Source organism: Aquarana catesbeiana, linkage group LG02, assembly GCF_042186555.1.
Source record: "Aquarana catesbeiana isolate 2022-GZ linkage group LG02, ASM4218655v1, whole genome shotgun sequence".
NCBI classification, from domain to species: domain Eukaryota; kingdom Metazoa; phylum Chordata; class Amphibia; order Anura; family Ranidae; genus Aquarana; species Aquarana catesbeiana.
Window position 1 is genome coordinate 750603818 of NC_133325.1, and position 22035 is coordinate 750625852.

Sequence of the window (22035 nt, forward strand, 5' to 3'; positions counted from 1 at the left end):
TCTCCTGACAGGGGGGTCTGCGCTAATTGATTATCAGTGCAGCCCCCCTGCGGATGTCCGCCCAGGACCACCAGGTATGCAAGTTAGTGCCCAGACATGATGCCAATCAGTGCCCATCAGCAATGCCTATCAATGCCATCTAACAGGGTCCATCAGTGCCACCTATAAGTACTCATCAGTGCAGCCTTTCAGTGCTCATCAATGTCACCTATGAGTGCCCATCTGTGCCATCTATCAATGCCCATCAGTGCCACCTCATTGGTGCCACCTCATCAGTGCCGCCTTATCAGTGCCCGTCAGTGAAGGAAAAAACTTACTTATTTACAGCTTTCTTTTTTAACAGAAACTTTTTATTTTTTTCAAAATTTTAGGTCTTTTTGTTATTTGCTTAGCAAAAAAAAAAAAAAAAACACACCGAGGTGATCAAATACCACCAAAAGAAAGCTCTATTTGTGGGAACAAAATGATAAAAATTCTGTTTGGGTACAGTGATGGATGACTGCACAATTGTCATTTAAAAAGTGACATAGTTGAAAATTGGCCTGGGCAAGAATTGCCTGGTATTGAAGTGGTTGAAAACTTGAAGATTTCATAGGAGTGGGCTAGAAATCCTTGAAATGCCTGTATGACCTCACAGTGTGACCACAGACACACATGAACATGTATGACACTTTTTATTTAGTGTTTACGATTGGTGAGACGTTCATGTTTGATAACCCCTCCCCCCCCCTCTTAAGCCGCTCACTCTGACAGACAACTGTCAGTCTCCACAACGGGTCACCTCACGTGCCCCCTCCCCCCCCCCGGGCGTGGTTCCATTGGTTCGTGCCCCTCGGGAGCTGCGTTTCCATTGGTTGGTACTCCCCGCCGTCTCCGGTGACGTCAGGGTGCTTATATAACAGCGGGACACCCTCCTCTCTTCCTACCGAGCTCTGCAGACATGAAGGCGATCTGTGTGTTGAAGGGAAGCTCTGAGGTGACCGGCGTGGTCCGCTTCGAGCAGGCAAGTATCGCCCTCTGTGCCCGGAGTGTGAGCTCACCTCTGTCCGCTGCGTGTCACGGCCTGTCCGGCCTGCTGCGTCATGTGTGGGGTTGTAGGCCCCGGGTCGGTGTACATTGGGGGCCACTGACGGGTGGAGGGAACTGTCACGTGTTCCACTTATGGTGTCAGTAGTGCTGCGTTGCCTGGCGACGGCGGCGTTGCTGGTATCTGTGGTTCACCTGCGTGTAAGGGCTTGCTGAGATTGTGCTCTTCCATATAGGGGATTGCTGGGATTTGTAGTTCTCTAAAGAAGAAGTTGGCTAGGTCTCTAGTGGCCAACCCCCAAAATAACTGCATACATTTTAGCTTAGGATAGAGGGTGTGTTTTTTTTTTTTTTTTTTTTTTTTTTTTTTTTTTCTTCTCATATGGAGGTCAGGCTACGTTAGTAACAAAACTTTGGAGTGCGATTAGCGGCGATACAAAATGGCTGCAAATTGCGTGTAACTTTAACGGGAATGCAGTGATTCCTGTCTGACTTGCATGCCATTGTCCTCACATTGCGTTCAGCTTAAGCGTTTGTTTACACACCAGAATCACACAGGCCTGCGTTCCCTTGTAGTGTTTTTGTTTTGTTGTTTTTTTGTTTTTGCAGCGCATTCATTTGAATGTGCTGGTATTAAACTGGAATGTACAAAGTCCATGCACTACAAAAAAAACAAAAAAAAACAAAAAAAAAAAACAGCCGCCCCCAAATGCACGTTACTGCGGTACCATGAGTCCGGCTCCAGCAAACACACAGGATTTGCGATCTGCATTTTGGTACCATTGATATATTGGCACCTGCAGCAGGCCGCAAAGGTGTGTGTGTGTGTGTATATGTGTGTGTATGTATATATATATATATATATATATATATATATATATATATATATATATATATTATATATATATATATATATATATATATATTATATATTTTTTTTTTTTTTCCCTCACCAAAACATGCTTAAAGGGGTTGTAAACTCAAGGTTTTTTTACCTTTTATGTATTAAGGTGTAAGACCTCCTGTGATTCAGGAGCCCCCTCTCCCCTCTTCCCTCTCCCCTGGGTTTCCAGTGACGGGGATGAACACACCAGCTCCAGCTGGTGTCTCTGGTCCTGATTGGATAGATTGATAGTAGCACAGCCATTGGCTCCTGCTGCTGTTAATCAAATCGAATGATCTGGGGGTCGGGGCCTGGGTCTGCTGGCTGTCAATAGACGCAGGACAAGGGAGCGCCCCGCACGGGTGCCCCAAGGGAGAGCGGCTCTCTAGAAGAGGATCGGCGCTGAGGGACCCCAGAAGAGGATGATCAGGGCCACTCTGTGCAAAACCAACTGCACGGAGGAGGCATGTTTTTTATAAAAAAAAAAAATAAACTTTAGATGCCCTTTAATTTATGTGCTGGAAAGTGATCTGGGAAAACCTTTCTTCGGTCTTCTCCTCCTCCCCATGGTAATCACTCACCCAGAGTATACACTGTAACCGGGGGCTTGGATGGATTTTACAGACTGCACCCTGTAAAATGTTTAATCCATCTGCAGCAGATTTGGTAGTTATGGTGGGTGTTGGTCACTTTGGCCTGTTGGGTACCTGGTCCCTGGCACTGGGGTTCCTTCTGCTAGTTGGTATGAAGTTACTGGTACCAGTGGCACCTCCCCTGTCTGCAGAAGAGTTAAGATTGACTTTCTAACACACACACTTTCCCTCAAGGTGTTTTTCTTTTACAGGGTGCTTATGTCTTGATCTTACTGTAGCCAGGGGGTCACTTTGGGACGTTCTGTCAGAGGATGATCTTTGAACTTGATGTGACACTTGCCTGCTTTCCAGACTCCCTTTTATTGCACATTGAGAGAGAATTCTGGATGTGTTTACCTGCACTCAGGCACTTGCATAAGCTTCTGCATACACCTTTTGTAATCCGGGGCTGCAGGTTGCATAACCTGGACTGCTTTGTATTTCCTAATCCTCCCTCAGCAAGGAGTCGGCCTCCACCTACTTCAATGTTCTGCTTCAGTTTGCAGAAAGCTTTCACCTGGGAGCCAAACACTTGTAGACTATTTTAGTCCTAAAAGGGTTGCTGTTGACACATTTCTTCTCTGGGTTTGTGTGCTATATGTTAGAAGGTGGCTTCTCTGCCCTTCGCTGCCCCTAGTAGCAGAAGGATTTTATCTCCTTACTGTGAAGGGGGATTACAGAGGACCCTGGCTAGGCCTCTAAGCTTTGCAGAGACCGTAACTTGTCACATGCTGCTCTTTGGACTTTACGTTAAACAAAACTGGGTCAAAGGGACAAAACCAACAGGCAAGAAACACAGGAAGGATCAGATGTGAAAAGCCAAGCTTAGTGTAGCGGTCTCCTATGTGGATCTGCTAAAATGCCTTTTCGTGAATGTGACACGTGTCTATGTTAAAGCTGAATTAAAGTAGGAGTTCAGGCTAAACTAAAATCTGTAAATTGACAGGCATCCACTATCTAAGACTAACCGATCTAACCCTGTAAAGAAGAAATTGCTATACATGCCTTTTCTGAATCTGCTCCGGTCCCATGCTGAGCTGCTGGTGGTGGGTGCAATAGAGGCAGCTGACAATGGGAGCCCCATAAGTTTATGGGTGACGTCACGTCCCGTTAATTTCCCAGCCGTTGTCTGTCTCCTGTACAGAGCTTCTGCTGCTGGAAACTGGACCGCCTAGGAACTTAGAAAAGGTATGTATAGCAATTTTTGCGTTTATAGGGCTAGATAGGTTAGTCTTGGCTTGTAGATTTAGGCCCCTTTCACACTGGGGCGGTGGGGGAGTCGGCGGTACAACAGCGCGGTTTTAACCCCCGCTGGCGGCCGAAAAAGGGTTAAATCCGCTCGTACAGCGCGGCTATAGCTGCGCTGTCCCATTGATTTCAATGGGCAGGAGCGGTGAATACACCGCTCCTTCCCCTCTCCAAAGAAGCGGCTCGCAGGACTTTTTTTACCGTCCTGCGAGCGCACCGCTTCAGTGTGAAAGCCCTCGGGCTTTCACACTGAACAAACAGCGGAGCCTGTTTAGGGGCGGTTTTCAGGCGGTATTTTTAGCGCAATACCGCCTGAAAACCGCTCCAGTGTGAAAGGGGCCTTAGAGATTTTAATTTTAGGGTGAACTTCCATTTTAAAAGTAGTATGAATTTTGCTTTTTGCTTACCTAAGTGGATGTAGCATCGATCTGCCCCCCCCGCTGACTCATACATGGAGAACCGAGCAATCAAACACTGCTGTCAGAGGGCTGAGAACCGTTAGTCACTGGCTCTCTGCTCTAAAACCCAACACCCCCCCCCCTCTCTACGCTCACTGGGCTGTGGCGGGAGTGGGAGTGGGCGCCTCAGGCTTAGAGGCTGGGTTGGGTGCCGGTCCAGGCATGTGGGCAGATCACGACATATGGTCGCAATCCTTCTCAAGCCTTGACTGGTTCTGATGTCAGCAGGCTTCCGCCCACTGTCTGCTGAAAACGGGTCACAGGAGTGCAGAAGGAACTAAAAAAACCTTCAGCCTTTAGAACCACTTTAAGGGGGCAGATTTGAACCACTCCAAGTGCTATACATGCACTTGGTCCCCTGGGGTGTTGAAGGATTAAAACAAGTCAATGCTAGTTCATGAAGATGTCAACATTAGGAATTGACTGCCCAGATAAGTTAAGGTAAGGCTCACACTGTTGTGGTTTCCCTGAGCCCACACATTTGTGTGGGCACAGCAGCCCATTCATTTGAATGGGCTGTGATTATCTATGGAAATCGCAGGGAAAAGGTCTCTGTACCTCTTCTTCTAAAATCATAGATGCAGGGAAACTGCATAATGTTATGTGGTTTCCAGTGCATTAATTCCTAATGGCACCCCCACACGGCAGTGCATTTTTGTGCAGGAAAGTGTGTAATTGCACGGTCATACGCCTGCATATAGTGTGAATCTAGCCTAATTTTAGAGCACAAGAGTTAAATGGTTGCGGTGTTCCAGTGACCTGCAGATGTATTAAAAGGGGTTGTAAACCCTCATTTGTTTAGAAAAGTCATACTTGCCTCCACTGTGCAGTTCGTTTTGCACAGAGTGGCCTTGAACCTCCTCTTGTGGGGTTCCCCAGCGGCGCTGGTGGCTCCTCCCTGCATCAAGTGTCCATGTTGAGGAAGCACCCTCCTTGGTGGACACCTGTGCGTGCACGCTGTCCCGCATCTGTGTCCATTCACACAGAATGCAGGACTGGGCCCCACTGCGCTATCATTGGATTTGATTTACGGCAGCAGGAGCCAATGGCTGCACTGCTATCAATCAGGACACAAGACACCAGCTACAGATGGTGTGGTTGTTCCCAGCCAGAGAAAAGATCCATGTCAGGTAATTAAAACGGGGGGGGGGGGGGGCTGCAGCACTACAGAAGATTTTTCACCTTAATGCATAGAATGCATTAAGGTGAAAAACAATGAGGGTGTACAACTCTTTCAATGGCATGTTGTAAAGGATTCCATAATAGGTTAATGAGTGTCGTGTTCTATGGCAGAGTTGAATTTGCTATGTAATGATGACTTGGCTGTTTGTTTTTTTTTTTTTTTTTTTTTTTTTTTTTTTTTTTCTTTCGTGGCTTGTGCATTGGGAAATGCTTTCTATTAGAGTTCTGTATGTTTGCTTTGAAGGACAAGTTCACCTTTTAAAAAAAAATGCACACTTTTTGCAGGTTAAAGTGCTTTTATTTTTATTGGCAGTCTGGAAAGCCTTGCACCCACTGTCAGCACATCACGGGTGCTAGGCAGGGTTCCTGCGGACTGTCAGTGTATCTGTCTGCTCATAGCGGCAGGCAGTTACACAATGACAGGAATCGTCAAACGACCTAGGGCGTTCACCAGCGCTCTGGTAGTTCATTGAAAACTACAAGCTGACAGGTTTATTTAACTATATAAAGGAAAAAACTGAACCCCGCACTGAGGACCCAGGCGAGTTAACTGCTAAAATAAAGTGTGAAATTGAAGACTTGCCTGCATGTAAGAAGATTTCCGCTGCTGACTTCATGTTCTGTCAGATTAGGAGACCTATTGAACGGCCGTATTGGAATGGATAGCACATGCAATAAGCAATTTTGTTCGCAAAATCACTTCTGTTGCATTTTCTGATGGGTAGTGATATTCTGATAGAACACTGGCTGCTGGAACCCAAGAGGAAGGGGCAGGCCCCGGCTGGTTTGTATTTCTGGTCTTTGCAGGCCGAAAGACTGGGAAGATTTAAAACAGCTGGATGTCCACTGTGCCCTCTGCAAGCATGGAACTGGTGTTGGTGGGAGCAGGCCCAGTTGAGCATGGGCTCCTGTTCCTTTTTGTCCTTCTTTTTTTTTTTTTTTTTTTTTTTTTTTTTAATATATATTTTTTGCAGTCGAAAAATATCTCTCCCATGGGATTTGTTGCATAGAAATCACACAATTACAAAGTGGTGTATAAAAAGTAAGAACTTTTATTGAACAGGTTTTAAAGTTGGCTGGTCTAGACACTTCATGTCCTGATCTTGTACCATTCCTATAATATACATATACTGCAGGGATACATGAAGTTATAAAAAAAATGCATATCCACCAAGTCAACCCAAAACGTTTCAACTTGTATAAAGTCTTCATCAAGGGATAGGGAAGTGGAAGCAATCCTACATTCATAAAATAAATGCATAATGAAATTTACATTAAATTTTAACAGATTGTACATTATTTTGCTATTTTCATGATAATCAAAGCAAGTATAATGCACTTAGAAAGATATGAACTTGACTGGATGTCCAGACCGACAAATGGCTGTGGTGCAGACCACACGGGTCTCAGCCCAACCCAGACCTCAAGCCCCACAGAAGATCAATGGCTATAAAGCAGAAGGCAACAGGCGGCTTGCTTGCATTCACTGAAATGAATCAAAAGATATATACTCTTTAGCTGATCCATAACCTTTTTTGAAAGGTATTATAATTTATAGATTCTTATAGGCGTTTGTTATTTAAGTATTTGTAGTAGTGTATATAAATTTAAAACAATATGGATAGAGGGCACAATATTCTATCAATTCAGAGCCCTCCTTTTTGGACTGTCCTCGGCTCTGAGGATCTTCACCAAGATCATGGTAAAGGCCTTGGCACCTCTGATGCGGGGGACAGCAGTCATGTACAAGCTCTCGCTGTTTACCAGCTCCAAGGAACAGTTGATTGATTTAGAAGATGGGGTCCATATCAACATTGGGCCTCCTTATGTCCTCCATTCCAACAGTTCAATAAGCTTGCCTGCATTCAAAGCAATTTGGAGTCCTTGGAAAAACATATCACAATTTCCTCTTGGGTCAGCAGGTATTTGAGAAGCATTGTGTCCTGTCTTTTTGTTCTAATCCTCAGAATGAGAAAGAAAGTTCTTTCCACTCTTTTAGATGTCAGACGTTGTCTGCTTTATTTGGATGGGGTGAAGGAGTTCAGGAAATCCAATCACCTTTTTTAGTTAGTTTTTTCAGACAGAAAAAGGGTCAGCAAGCTTCCGAAGCAAGATGGATCGAGCAGACCATTACTATAGCCTATGAGTAATCCGGTAGAACGGCTCCCCCAAGCCTCAAGGCACATTCTACTCGGGCTCTGGCGACCTCTTGGGCAGAAAGAGCTGGAGCATCGGCAGAGCAGCTACGTGGTCAAGCCAGAGCACCTTCCTGAGGCACTACAGGGTGGAGTTGCTGTCTCCTCAGGATCTGGCCTTTGGTAGAAAAGTTCTACAGGCTGTTGTCCTGCCCTAAGGTAGGCCTGAGCTACTCGGGGTGCCATCCTGGAAGACGACTTGAGGAAATAACCTGTTACACTTACCGGTAAGAGTATTTCTGGGACGGCAGGCCTACTTCCCACCCATTCTATTGGTGTGGTTGTACTAATATATGAATTAAAGTTCCCAGAAATAGTTACCAGTAAATGTAAAAGGTTCCTTTTTTTTTTTTTTTTTTTTTTTTTTTGCTATAATATCCCAATTTTTTTCCCCTCAGTTTAGGCCAATATGCGTTTTACATATTCTTGGTAAAAAAAAAATCACAATAAGCATATATTGATTTGCGCAAAAGTTATAGCGTCTACAAATGGGATTTATGGCCCCCCCCCCCCCCTTCAGGACTGCGATATTGCAGTGGACAAATCGGACACTTGACACATTTTTTTTGGATCAGTGCTATAAAAATGCACTGATTACTGTATAATTGACACTGGCAGGGAAGGGGTTAACTGTGTTCCCTAGGTGTGTTCTAACTGTAGGGGGATGGGACTGACTAGGAGAGTGAGATCGGTGTCCATACTTAGTATGAACACATGATCTGTCTCTACTCCCCTGAAAGAACTGGAATTTGTGTCTTTACACACATTCTCGTTCTGTAACAAGCAATCGTGGGTGCCCGGCAGTCATCATGCCTGCTGGGCACTTGCATCGGCTCCAGGTACACGCTTCAGGGGCACGTGCTGGCAGAGGCATCTTAAAGAGCCAACCTACAGCTACGACGGCTCGTGCAGGGGAGCCAACCTGCCGCACTATAACTGTGGCGGCTGGTCCAGAAGCAGTTAAAAAAAAATATCATCTCTACAAAAACTTGTGGCAAAAAATAAATCTTCCATGGACTCAACATGCCTCTCAGCAAATACCTTGGTGTTTACATTTCCAAAAGTCATTTGAGGAGTGTTTGAACTGTCCTGGCATTTTAGGGCCTCTAAAAACAGTGTATGGCCAGCGTTAGTAGTGTCTACCACACTCCTAATGTTGGACGTGCAATTTAGCTTCCTCCATTCACATCAATCGATGTGGATAAAAATCTCTGCCAGAAGAAATTATATGCTGAAGCATAGGAACTACTGCCCACTGACCCCATGCATCTAATGCAATAAACTCGGTGTTTTTTGTTTTCTCATCTGCAGAAAAATCTACTGCTGCAGGCACTGACTGATGTATGTATTCTGAGTGTGTAGCCCCATACTACTGTCAGAGTACACAGATCAGTTCTGCAGCTGATTGCCATTTCTACAAAGCAAACGGTTAAAACACAGTAATGTAATAAAATGACTTTAAAGTGTTACCAAACTCAAAGCAGTAAAAGTGTCTATGCAGTAAAGCATACTTGCTATGGAACCTAATGGGTGTATTTTCCACATTGTGCAAGAAGGCTGTTTGATCCTGTCTTCTCTGATCCTCCCCTTCCACAGTCCCCAATCTGCTGATAGAACAATAGAACAGAGCCCTAGGAGGCACTCTACACATGCAAAATTTGGTGTGTGTGTTTTTTTTTTTTTGTTTGTGATCAGCACTGTCCAGACAGAGGGTCAGGGGTCCTGCAGCCTCCTAGGACAGTCAGAACAAACTCCTACAAGCTTCGACAAGTGGATCGACCACTTCAAAAAACACTTGGTAGGCTGTGTACTGAAGAAGCTGTCAGAAGGGGAGGGGGGAAAAAAGGATGGTAACTGAGTACCTAGGCACCAAGGGCCATAAGATAAAGGACCAGGAGAGGATGCCAAGGGCTGTGTAAATTTGGGTAGAGTACAATTCCTACTCTTCTAGGATGAGCCCCATTAAATTAGTGGGTACTATGTCCAACTGGTTAGGTAATGTGACACGGTGCACTTCTTGTGACATGTATGCATTCCTTGAGCATCCAGTTGAGGGTGAATACTGCTGCACAAAATGTAATCGGGTTGCTTCCTTGGAAGCCCAGGTCCTGAATCGAGGGGAGCAGCTGGCAACACTGAGCCCAGGTTCACACCTATGCAAATTAGATGCAGCTTACACCGCATCTAATTCGCAGGACATTTTAAAATGCATTCATATGAATGCATCTGGTTCACATATGTGCGTTGCATTCGCACTGCGCAAAAAACGTGTGCTTTTTTGGGCATTGCGGTGCGAACTACAAGCCTGTTATCTCCTATGGGAATGCATCTGATTCGCAGATACATTGCGTTCTGAACAAGGATTTTCTACTTCTCCTCACTACACCTCCCCCTCTCCCTGCTCTCTGATCCTGAGCTAAAATGCAATGATTCCGTTGAACAGGAGATTTATATCTCCCCAGTGAAACCTGAGCTTCAATTCGCACTGCACATGTGTGAAACCGGGCTGAAGCATCTTCAACCTGAAAGCGTGTTTGGAACATACCCATCAGGTTCTTGAAGGGGCCAGCACAGAGGCAGGTGGAGATACAGGGGTGCAGGCACACAAGCAGAGAAGTTGGGTGACAGGCGGGGTAGAGGGGGGGGGAAAAGCATTAGGGAGGCCAGCTCTGAGTTGGAACATTCCATTAAGTACGCCCTGTTGTGTGATGTGGAGACAAGTCAAGTGGTGGCATTGCTGGAGCAGAGCGATTCCCCTAGCTGCCAGGGGAAAAAACTCCAGACCAGATGTAATGCTAGACAGCAATGAGCAAGGTTCAGCAGGTAATATTGGGGGCATTAGTGGCAGGGTGACTAGTATACCTAAACACAAGGTAAGTTGTCAATTCCCAATTGCAGCCTCAACAACAAACTAAAGTGGCATGCTTGCATAAGTTGACCATGTACAAATAGTACCCCTTTTAACAAGTCTGACTTCAAGTCCATACTATCTTGCCACTGCTCCCCATGTAATCTGGGCATTCAGGGGGGCTCCCCCCCCCCCCCCAGTAAAAGGCCAGTAAAATGTACCAGGGTATATAAAAATCTGCACGATTTTAGGAAAGGTAATCTAAGAGGGGACAAATCAAGTTACAGTTCCTAACCTCGCTGCAAAATTGAAATGTGCTCCAGCGTGCTCATATTTGTGCACTATGGTGTTCTGTAAAGAACTGTGGGGTATTCACAATGAATTACAACGCACTAGTTTAAATGTTCTATATTACAAGGATACTGATGGTTCAGTGCTGTAAGAGCTAGGGTACATTGGTTTTGCCTTGTTCCACCTATGCAAAGCGATCTGACTGACCTTAGTTGAACTTTAAAGCCCATGTACAACAGTCCTAATGGTCTTTGTGTTTTGACTCACTGATTTAAAAGGGTTCTTTTGTAAACTTTACCTCTCCAGGCCAGACAGTTTAGTTGAGTGGTGACCCTGTCACTTGTTAGTAGAGATGGTATAGTGCTCACCAGTGATAGTTTCTCAGTTGTGTATTCATGTCCCATTTCTGATGTGTTATGTATGCTTTGTGGGTTGCATCTTAATCATATTTTCTTTCAATGTAGGAAGAAGATGGACCAGTAACCGTTACCGGTCAAATCACTGGCCTGACTGATGGGAAGCATGGCTTTCATATCCACACATATGGAGATAACACTAATGGTATGTGCGGTTACTTGGATATCACTCTGCCTGCTGTGATTGCTTGCCATTGCTGGATGACTTTCATAATGGGATTTTGGCTTTTACTTGCATATTTACACTGCAGTTTAGTGTGAATGACCAAGGGAAACTCTATAGGTCCATTAATACCTACATGTGTGCTGCATGCGCGCTGAACAGTGAATCATTTTCTAAGCAAGGTTGGTGGAACGGTGTATCAGTTTAAATTTGTGTGGGGTGTTTTTTTTTTTTTTTTTTTTTTTGAGATATGAACAGTTCATACCTGATGATGAGGTTAGTAGTACCTGAATGTATCTGTATTCTGTGCATGTTAAGTGTACAAGCTAAAGAAACAGAGGGGGAGAGACCCCCCCCCCCCCCCCCCCAGCCTTTAAAGTTACCTTACAGATTTACCCACCTCATCAGCACTTTTTCTGCACTTTGCAGTAGGAGGCAAACCTTTCCAGTTAGCCATACTGCCATTTTGGTTTATTCTGTGCCCAGAGTATTCACATCTTGCACCTTGGGGGCATCCAGGTCACAGGGTGCTTTGAGGTCTTCTGAACTAGTTTCCCTGCTATCTGCAAAAGTTCACAAGACCCTTCAGACATCTGGTTGAGTAATCCAAAAATCTGCTCTCCAACCTTCCCTTTGCATGGAATACTTAGGCCTTATTCTAGACACAGCCCAAGCAAAGGTATTCCAGAAAACCAAGCCCACTCCCTCAGACCTTGAGCTGAAAGAAGCTCCCCTCGTTGAGCTTCTCCATAAGTCCTGGGTCTCATGGTGGCCTCCTTTTGGGAATTTGGAACAACCTTATTCCACACAAGGCCTCTCCCAACCAACAGATGTTGGCATGGAACAGAAATACCCTCTTGTCAGTAAAATTCCATTCTCTCACTGATCAGTCAACTCCAGTCATGTTGATTAGAAGACAGATTTATTACAAATGTACCGATACATAGGGGTGAGCTCTGTACACAGCAAGGAGTTTCAGCAGAGTCACACAGGAACCCTTTTACACATTTCATTTTATAGCAGTATTTGGCAAGCTGCCATTGGCTAAGGCACACTGGTGACTCATGGTGCATCGTCAGCTTTATTTGTCAAATCCAGCATGTCTTTACACAATATTTCCTATTATGGTAAACTTTTGCTAGTTCTTGAAATATTGCATAAACAATAAGTCAGCGCCATTTTAGCTAGAAAAAGAGCATATAAGGAACAAGGCAAATGTCGCTATCACCTGTAATTCTTTGCATATTTCTTATCACCTCTCCACCTGCATGTGCCCCTACCCAGCCAGGCAAGTAACTGTTAGCTTGATCTCCAATCCAGCCTTGGCAGTGGGGAATTGGTCTTCACCATACCACTTGAAGCTGATAACAGATGCTAGTTTCTCAGGCTGGGGAGGATTGTTAAATCTTGGCATTTGGGGAACGTGTTCACCTGAGGAGGCCAAACTTCTCAACATCTTGGTGCTCAGAGCAAATAAAATGTTGGTTGTACCCTAATGAGAGGTATAGAGGAAACAGCCTAGTATTGCATAGTGTAAATTCATCGATCCGGGGAGAAATGCAGACTGTGGTCTAGAGAATCGGTGTTGGAGGATAAAGAGACCAGCACACGATGAATAGGGATTAGTCGTCAATGCAGGTGGAGGGGCCATCTGTCCCAAATTTTGTTGTACTTAGACAGCGTGTGTGTGTTGGTTGTGTTTGGTTTTTTTGTGTGGGTGTTTTTTTTTTTTATTTATTTATTTTTTTTTTTTAATATGGGAGGGTGGAGTTGACGGCCTTGATCCACTTGGGGGTGTTGCTTTGATCCAGGTTTTAGCTATTTGCATCCTGACCAAGAACAGTGTTTCCTGCAGAAATATATTAAGATACTTTTCCTCCTTGGGGCTGGAGAGGAGGCCTAGCAAACTTTGGCAGGGGCATATGGTCAGGGGGATCCCATATGGTCATGGATGAACTTCACCTGCGACCAGTATCCTTGGAGGGAGGGGTAGGACCATAGTAGGTGGTAGAATGTTCCCTCTGGGTCTTCACTTTTTGGGGCGGGCTGGTCTATGATCCGGTTTGTATTTGGATAAGCGAGTTGGGTAGTACCTGTGGAGAATGTAAAGGTGGGTGAGGCGGTTGGACAATTTAGGGGACACTTATCTACAAGAGGCCAGTGCCTCTTCCCAGTCCTTATCCACCATGTCTCCCATCTGGATTTCAGATGGGCTGGAGCTGTGGCTGCCGGTAACATGAGGTGGTTGTAGAATACGGAGATTTGTTTTTTAGGATCACGGCCATTGATCGCTTCCACCAGGTACAGTGTTTCAAAGCTGGGGATTGAGTCATGAATTGGGAGTGGCTGAGTTGGAGATAATGGAAGAACATATGATTGGGCACATCGAACCTGTCTTTTAACGCTTGACATGACCTGAACGAGAAATATGACATCTATCTATAGATGATGGTCGGATACAGTTAGCAGTTCGGGCAGAAGTGGGTTGTCCAACAGTGGTGTGTGTGATGCATGGGGAGCCTTGGTGGTGGACATAGCCAATTGCCAGATTTTGCAATGGTATGCAGCTCCTGTTGACTCTCAGTTGTCACATAACAGCACCTGGAAGGGACGGGGCACTGGGCTGGAGATCGAGGCGCAGACAAGTGTGGAGTACCTGTCTCTATCCATTTGGTTGTAGTAAGTGGGATAACTGAGGCAACATAGTACAGGGCCAAATCTGGAAGGGCAGTGCCACCATGTAGACTGGACACTTCAGAGCGTGCCATCATAATTTGTGTCGGGATGGGCCCTAGACAAGTGTTAAGATTAGATTCCATAGATTTAAAGATGCAGGTAGGGATGTACAGGGGGCATACCAAAAATGGTAGAGCAGTTTGGTAAGGAGAATCATTTTCACCAGGTTAATGCACCCCAGGTCTGGGTTTTGGTTTTCAAGAGGTCATATAGGGGTTCTAAATTGAGGCTTGTGTATTCTGTGAGGGATTTGGAAATTTGTACTCCTAAATACTTAATCTTGCTTGCTCTGACCAGGGGGAGCATGGCTTGGTCTGCTGTGGGGGCTTCTACATCCAGTGGAAGGATCTGGGACTTGGACCAATTGATCTGTAGTCCAGATTACTCCCAAAATTGCTTTATAGGCTGCAAAGTCACTTGAAGGGAAGGGCCAGCATCCTCCAGGTAGTGAAGCATGTCGTCTGCATAGACTGAGGACCTCAGACACCCATCCCACGTGGAGTCCTTTACCGCTTCAGCCCCAGAAGATTTTAAACCCTTCCTGACCAGAGCACTGATTTGGCAATGCGTCGCTTTAACTGACAATTGCTCGGTCATGCGACGCTGCACCCAAACAATTTTTTTTTTTTTTTTTTTTTTTTTTATCGGGACTTATGGTGACATTATGGCAGAGACATCGGACAATTTTGACACCTTTTTGGGACCATAGGCATTAATACAGCGATCAGTGCTATAAACTGCATTGATTACTGTAAAAATGTCACTGGCAGTGAAGCAGTTAACACTAGGGGGCAATCAAGGGGTTAATTATGTTCCCTGTTTGTGTTTTTCTAACTGCAAGGGGTGGGACTTTGTAGGGGAAGAGATTGCATTTCATACTCTGTATGAACAGACGATCTGTCACTTCTCCCCACGAGAACAGGGAACTGTTTACACACAGATCCAGGTTCTCTGTCAGCAGTGATCGTGGGAGCCTGGCGGTGATCGTGACTGCTGGGCATAACGTTGCTTCGCCCTGCCATTCTGCTGCAGTACAACGGTGGCTGGTCGGCAAGTGGTTAATGCCTGGGTGTGATGGCAAGGTGGTTCTACAGCCAGGGTGTACAGTAGTGGGGAGATGGGGCAGCCCTGGCAAGTGCCAGGGGAAAGGGCGAACGGGTCTGAAATCCTACCATTAACTTGGATTCGGGCAGCGGGAGCCTGTAGAGGAGTTGGGGCCGAAGCCAAAACTGCAGAGACATTCCCACAGGTAACTCCATTCCACTGAGTCAAACCAAACACCTTGGTGGTGTCCAGGCTGACCACTACGCTGGATCCAATGTTGTGTCGACTGAAGATTCATGAAGAGCCTCTGGGGATTAAACACTATCTTCTTGTTGGGCATGAACCCCGTCTGGTCAGGGTGTATTAGGATGAGAATCACTTTGTTTAGCCGCAGGGCAAGAATTTTGGCTATTTCAACATCTAATTGTAGGAGGCAGATGGGGCGGTATTACTCGGAGTGGATCTTTCCCTGGTTTGGGCATTAAAACCACCAGAGCTTCTCCCATGGATGTTGGGAGGGTGGCTGAGTCAAATATGTGGGTATATGTGGGGGGGGGGGGGGGGGGGGGATAAGGACCTCGCTGAATTGGTCGTAGGGGTAGTCCGTAGGAAACCCGGTGCTTTTGAGGGTGGGAGGTGTGCCATTGCCTCTGCTATGCAGTCAATTGTAATGGGAGCCTCGAGCAGTTTAACCTGGGTGAGGGTGGGAAAGTCCATGTCCTGAAGGATTTCAGTTGGGTTGTCGGAGTGACAGGCAGTGGAGGTATATAGGTTAGAGTAAAACCGCCTACTCATCCGCTACTTGAGAGGGGTCTGATCATATCCCCAGAGGCCCACTGAAGCATAACTACTGGGGTCTATGGTCAAGATGGGCCATGTAAGCGAGCAATTTGCCTGCGTGTTCACTGTGCTCAGATACGTTGTTTACTAAAAAAAAAATTCAGTTTGGCCTTTTCAAAGTGTAAATGGTCAGTGAGCCTAGATTGCAGTCTCACGAGGGAGGCATTGGCTGCTGACGGGTCACTGATAAGTCCAAGGGATCTCAGATATTCCTCCGCTTGTTGAAGTGCAATCTTGGAGGAGGTCTTGTGTCTAATGCATGAGGAGAGGATCATGCGGGCATGTTTGACAGTTTCCCACACCGACTCTGTCCCCTGATTGGTATGAAAAAAGTGGAACCATTCACGCCAGATACTGTCCAGGTCCAACATGGTAGTGAGCCAAAAGGGGTTCAGCTTCCACATACGGACCATAGGGTGAGTAGGCATGCGTAGGCACACCCAGTATGGGGAGTAATCAGAGCACTCTTGACACCAAACCCCACGTCCAGCAGGTCAGGCAAAAAAGCAGGCAAGACTAGGAGCAGGTCAATGCGGGACGTGGGGGGGGGGTAAAGCAAGAGTAGGCAACTGCTAATTAGCAGTTATTCAGTTGCAGCTGGCTGTTGGGCTGACAGCACACACTTTTTGGCACAATAGCCCTTGGATTTACTGACCATATAGTACCAAGGCCTGACTCCTTTAACTTGCCAAAATCATGTAATCAGCGAGGTGTATGGTTAGCTTAAACCCGTTTGTTCTGTATAGCTGGTTTATTGGATCTGTTTTATAATGTGTGTTTTGTGTCTACAGGCTGTGTAAGTGCTGGTCCACATTTCAACCCCCAAGGCAAGACCCATGGAGGTCCAGATGATGAAGTGAGGTAAATATACTTTTTATACAGTTTTTTTACTGGAAGTCATTCAAAATCAAAGTAACAGTAAATGTTAGATGTAAAATAAGAAATTACTTAGTAGTAATCAGTGTTTGCCACACTTCTAGAAAAATCAGATGGCGTAAGGGGTGTCTTTAAAAAAAAAAAAAAAAAAAAAAAATCTATCTCTCCAACATTAGAGGAAGCCTAGATGGTAGATATATATTTTTTTTTTACTGATCAAGGCTAACATGGCATCTCAGCAAAGGCTAACATGTACAATGAGCTGTGCACATTACTGCATGCTGGTGTCTAATCAGTGTTGTGTCTGTCATTACGTCAGCACGAGGACAGATCAAGTTATATGCTGCCTCTGGGCCTGGCAGACTGTGCACTGTTGCATGGAGATGTGATTATAAAACCAAACAAGGAGAGGTGGTGGCATTAGGACCGGGGAAGCCAAACTTCATTAGTTTGCTCAAATTGGCAACTAAAATCCTAAATATTACAACCCTATAGAGGTCATAGTTGATTGAATACAAGTGCAAATAAAGATGACTAGTGCGCTTAATATATTGTGCAGAAATGTTATCAGGCATTAATAATTGATGCTACTACAGTTGGCAGCATCTGGGTGATGTCGCTTCCAGCTGCTACCAAGACTTGAAGTCCTGGTGAGAGGACCGCAGTATATGTTTTCCTAATGTGTGATTCCTTATGAAATATGAGTGTAATATTTAAAGGGGTTGTAAAGGTAATTTTTTTTTTTTTTTTAAAATAACAAACATATCATACTTGCCTTCACTGTGCAGCTCGTTCTGCACAGAGTGGCCCCGAACCTGGTCTTCTGGGGTCCCTCGGCGGCTGTTTCAGCTCCTCCCCGCAAGCATTTACCACCTTAATGCGAGCTCCCTCGCATGGTGGTGAGTGCTTGCGGGCGCGCTCCCGTGATGCAGCCGGCGGCTATAGCCGCTCGCTGTATCACTCGGCCCCGCCCCCCGGCGCGCAGCGTCATCGGATGTGATTGACAGCAGCGTGAGCCAATGGCTGCGCTGCTTTCAATCCATCCACTGCAGCCAATCAGCGACCAGGCTGAGCTGCAATGAGGACGAGCAGCGAAGATTCGAGGCGTCAGGTAAGTAAAACGGGGGGCCTGGGGGCGGCGGTACTGTCAAGTTTTTTCACCTTAATGCATAGAATGCATTAAGGTGAAAAATTTTTTATCTTTACAACCCCTTTAAATTGACTGTTATATTGATTAATGGCCCATACACATGATCCAAATATCATACGACAGATCGTACGACTGCTTTCGCTTGATAGTCGGAAGTAGAAATTGAATAGCTAAAGTCACAAATCCGAAGTGATGTCATGTGTTGTAATGTATTTATTGTATTTTTGGACGACAACTATACTGACTAAACAAATCGTATGAGGAAAATTTTCGGGTATGTCCGATCGAATAATATCTGAACGGTCGTGATCTGCTGTCGGAAGTGTACACACGATCTGAAAATCGTACGATTCTTCCTCGGACGACCGTTTTCATACGATATTTGGATCGTGTGTACGGGCCGTTACACTATGGGAAGCAATCTAATTCTGGTTTACTGTGGAGAGGATTGTGGACATTTGAGGATTGTCCAACTAAGTTCTTATAGACCAGGGATATGCAATTAGCGGACCTCCAGCTGTTGCAAAACTACAAGTCCCATCATGCCTTTGCCTCTGGGTGTCATGCTTGTGCTGTCAGTCTTGCTATGCCTCATGGGACTTGTAGTTCTGGAACAGCTGGAGGTCTGCAAATTGCATATCCCTGCTATAGACCTGTGAGTAGGTCTACACTCAAGGTGAGTGACCATTCTGCATATACAGTAGGTGGAGTCAGTTCACTGACTAATCGGACTAGTCGAGCATGGATTGTGCGTTCAGTGTACTAGTTAACATGATTTGCACTTGTTTTAGGAGTCAACTATAATGTACTATGACTATAATTTATATATCTATATCTCTTATTTTAGTTGCTAATTTGAGCAAGTGCACCAATGGTTTCACTTTTTGTTCACAAGCATACATGTCTTTAAAAACAAAAACAAACACATGATGCATAGTAACTTTTTCATTAAAAATCCCTCTTGGTTTGCTACAAGGGTGGTCTTTGTAGCACATACAATCCATCTCGCTTTGCATACTCCAGCAGTCCCGTTTTTTTATTGCAGAGTCCCATGAGGCATTGCAAGACTAATGGCTGCAACTACTTAGAGGCATGATGGGATTTGTAGTTCTGCAATAGCTGAAGGGCTGAATTTTGCCTACCCCTGCCTTGGGTTAACTTCTGTGAGCTAGTTTTTCTTTTACCACTTGGTGACTTTGCTTGGTTTTCTACCTGGCATTTTTGGAATGGTTTAACATCGACCAATAGAATAAATTAACCAGTGGATGGGCAGAAACCTAACTCCTGCCAGTTGCAAAGTTTATTCAGCTTTGTTTTTTTTAGAATTTCATATGTACTTTGAGATGGTTTGCCACAGCTGCGAACCTACCTCAAGCTCAGGTAAGTGCTCCTACCTCAACCTAAGGACATTGACATGACCTTCAGGTTTATGGAACGCTACCCATTTCAATCACTGTCCTTTAATGTGGTTAGATTGTGCCTACAGGTCCAGCTGCCTTATCTTGCCTATGGGGGGGAACAAACGGCCGGCCTAAACTGTACAGAGAACATTTTCTGTGAATGAAGCCTTTACTCCTGGGTGCTTCTTGCATGTTCAACTATGTAGGTGTCCTTTTTGAGCTGAGCTGTCTTTGTCTTTCAGGCATGTTGGAGACCTTGGAAATGTAACATCAGCTGGTGGCGTTGCTGATATTAATATTAAAGATAAACTAATTAGTTTAAAAGGAGAGCATTCTATCATTGGACGCACAGCAGTGGTAAGTGATACTGCACCTCAAACACTACAGGGTGCAGATACAAACAATATGTACATTGCCTGCAGCAACTTGGGTTTAAAGAGTGTAAACCTTCATACACTATCCTATACCCACAATCAATCTAGAGCACCCCAGGGTTCCTTCTGGGTGTGGGTTTTTTTTTTTTTCTTCCCCAGGGGTGCCTTGGAAAGATGCACAAATTGTCATCAAGCCAGTTGGTGGGTCAAAGCTACTGGTTTACTGTGCAGCATTACAACCTTGGATTGCTGGCCCATATGGTATCCAAATGCTGAAGTCAGTGGTTGATGAAGATGTTGGATGCCTGAGGTTGTCCTTGTTTTCCCCTCTCCGCCAGCACTGGGGCCATGTTGGCTGAGAGAAGGGAAACTGGTTACTAGTCAGTAGCAGTGTGCAAAGGGGTATTTTGCTTTGTAAGCATATATTGTCTCTTATGTTGGGTGTCCTACATGTGTGGGTGTTGCTGCATTGTGTAAAACCTAGTTTACATTTTTTTGAATGGGGTGAGGTTGTACAAAATTGTGAAGGGTGCCTCAATTGAGGTTGAGAATCACTCTTCTGAAGGAAGGCAAACAGAAGCATGGTCCAGTTTGCTACAGCAGGGGGAAAATCCTTCATGATTCCATGGGAGGCAATTTGATATTTTCTGGTTAAACTACACTTTTTTTTTTTTTTTTCCCCTGCATCCACAGGTTGTTTATCGCACACAATCCAGTGGCTGCAGCCACCTGGATTGTGTGTGAAACTGACAAGCGGGCTCCTGCCTGTCACATGACAGCATTTGGGTGGCTCCACTGCTGCCCGATCGCTCACACACCCCTGATACCGGTGGCTCACCATGCTTACCAGACTCCGCTTGCCCATCAGCCTGGGAGCTCCATAATGGGTTGCCGGTGGCTGCAGGGGAAGAGGGACGCACGTCCACTCCTCCCCTTTGTGTGACCTGGAAAGCGATGTTACTTTGGAGTCAAGCTCTCAGTGTTATCAGCTAGCTCAGTCACGAAATGATTTGCAATGTGATTTGCATTGCAAAACATTTTAGTGAAGCACAGGGTAAACATGCAGGGTCTTTTAGACCCTGCATATCTCCAATAGAGTACCTGGCACCTAAAATATCACTTGGACTTTTTGTGAGGAGAAAAAAATCCTCGCATCTTTATTCTAAGCAAAAAAATTGTGATTTTTGATTTTGGCCAGGATCATGCTGCTCTAATGTACACCAGTCTTTCACTATTGAATTGTGTTAAGACTCTTCCCTGAAGTGAAAGTCCCTTAGGGCCAATTCACCTTATTCGGTATGGTGCTTGTCATGTAATAATACTTTCTAGTTTGCAAACCAATATTTTTTATTTGTATGCTAATCTCCATATGCCTTATTGATAACAAGTTTTGCTCTGAGTTTAGTTTTGGGTGTGGATTGGAGAAAAAGGTTGTAGTGGAAAGTCTTTAAAACAATCTATCAAAGTTGGCAAACCTATAAAAAAAAAAAAAAACCGTACTCCTTATTTTATATTCAATGTTATATACTTTTTTTTTTTTTTTTTTTTTAGGTCCATGAGAAGGAAGATGACTTGGGAAAAGGTGGAGACAATGAGAGCCTGATAACTGGCAATGCTGGTGGGCGTTTGGCCTGTGGAGTCATTGGAATTTGCCAGTGAAATGGAATTGTATGTCATTGTTTCAGTTTAACCACTGCATATTACACTTGTTCTGTTTTTGTCTGCAGTATGGTTCTGTCATTCAGTTCTAGTAAATCTCAAGTGCTGTTAGCAACTGGTGCATTGCAAAATTTTATATAAAAACACTGGTAACATTAAACTTTGTGGGGTGTGTGTTTTTTTTTTTTTTTTTGTTTTTTTTTTGAATTGGTGAGAAAAAAAACCTTAGCAACAACTGAAAGGACCCAGAACCAAAAAAAGGTCCCAAGCATTGCCTAGGGCAGGGATATGCAATTAGCAGACCTCTAGATGGTGCAGAACTAAAAGTCCCATGAGGCATGACACCATGGGACCTAAAGTTTTTTTGCAACAGCTGGAGGTCTGATAATTGCATACATCTCCTACTGCAGATGTACAGCTGAATCTAGGCAAAGGAGTGCTTGGCACCTTACATAAGGTGTACTCCTGTTCAGGAAGAATTGCAGACAACCTTTAAACGGTATCACTCAAAATTACTTTTCCAGTAACAACTTTTTATGTCTGTTAGATGCTTTTACAGGAAGACCCATGTGAAAATATACTATTGAGTTCAGTAAAAGTGTACTATCTTCTGG

The 22035-nt window shown here is 44.8% G+C and overlaps 1 protein-coding gene across 1 annotated transcript; it reads left to right on the forward strand.

The window, feature by feature from the left end:
* The first annotated feature begins 846 nt into the window (after positions 1 to 846).
* On the forward strand, positions 847 to 21581 carry SOD1 (superoxide dismutase 1). Its single transcript, XM_073617112.1, has 5 exons — positions 847 to 1007; positions 11232 to 11324; positions 16754 to 16823; positions 19631 to 19745; positions 21314 to 21581. Exons 1-5 carry the CDS (start codon positions 941 to 943, stop codon positions 21419 to 21421), a joined length of 453 nt encoding a protein of 150 aa, XP_073473213.1. The 5' UTR covers positions 847 to 940; the 3' UTR covers positions 21422 to 21581.
* The last annotated feature ends 454 nt before the right edge of the window (positions 21582 to 22035 follow it).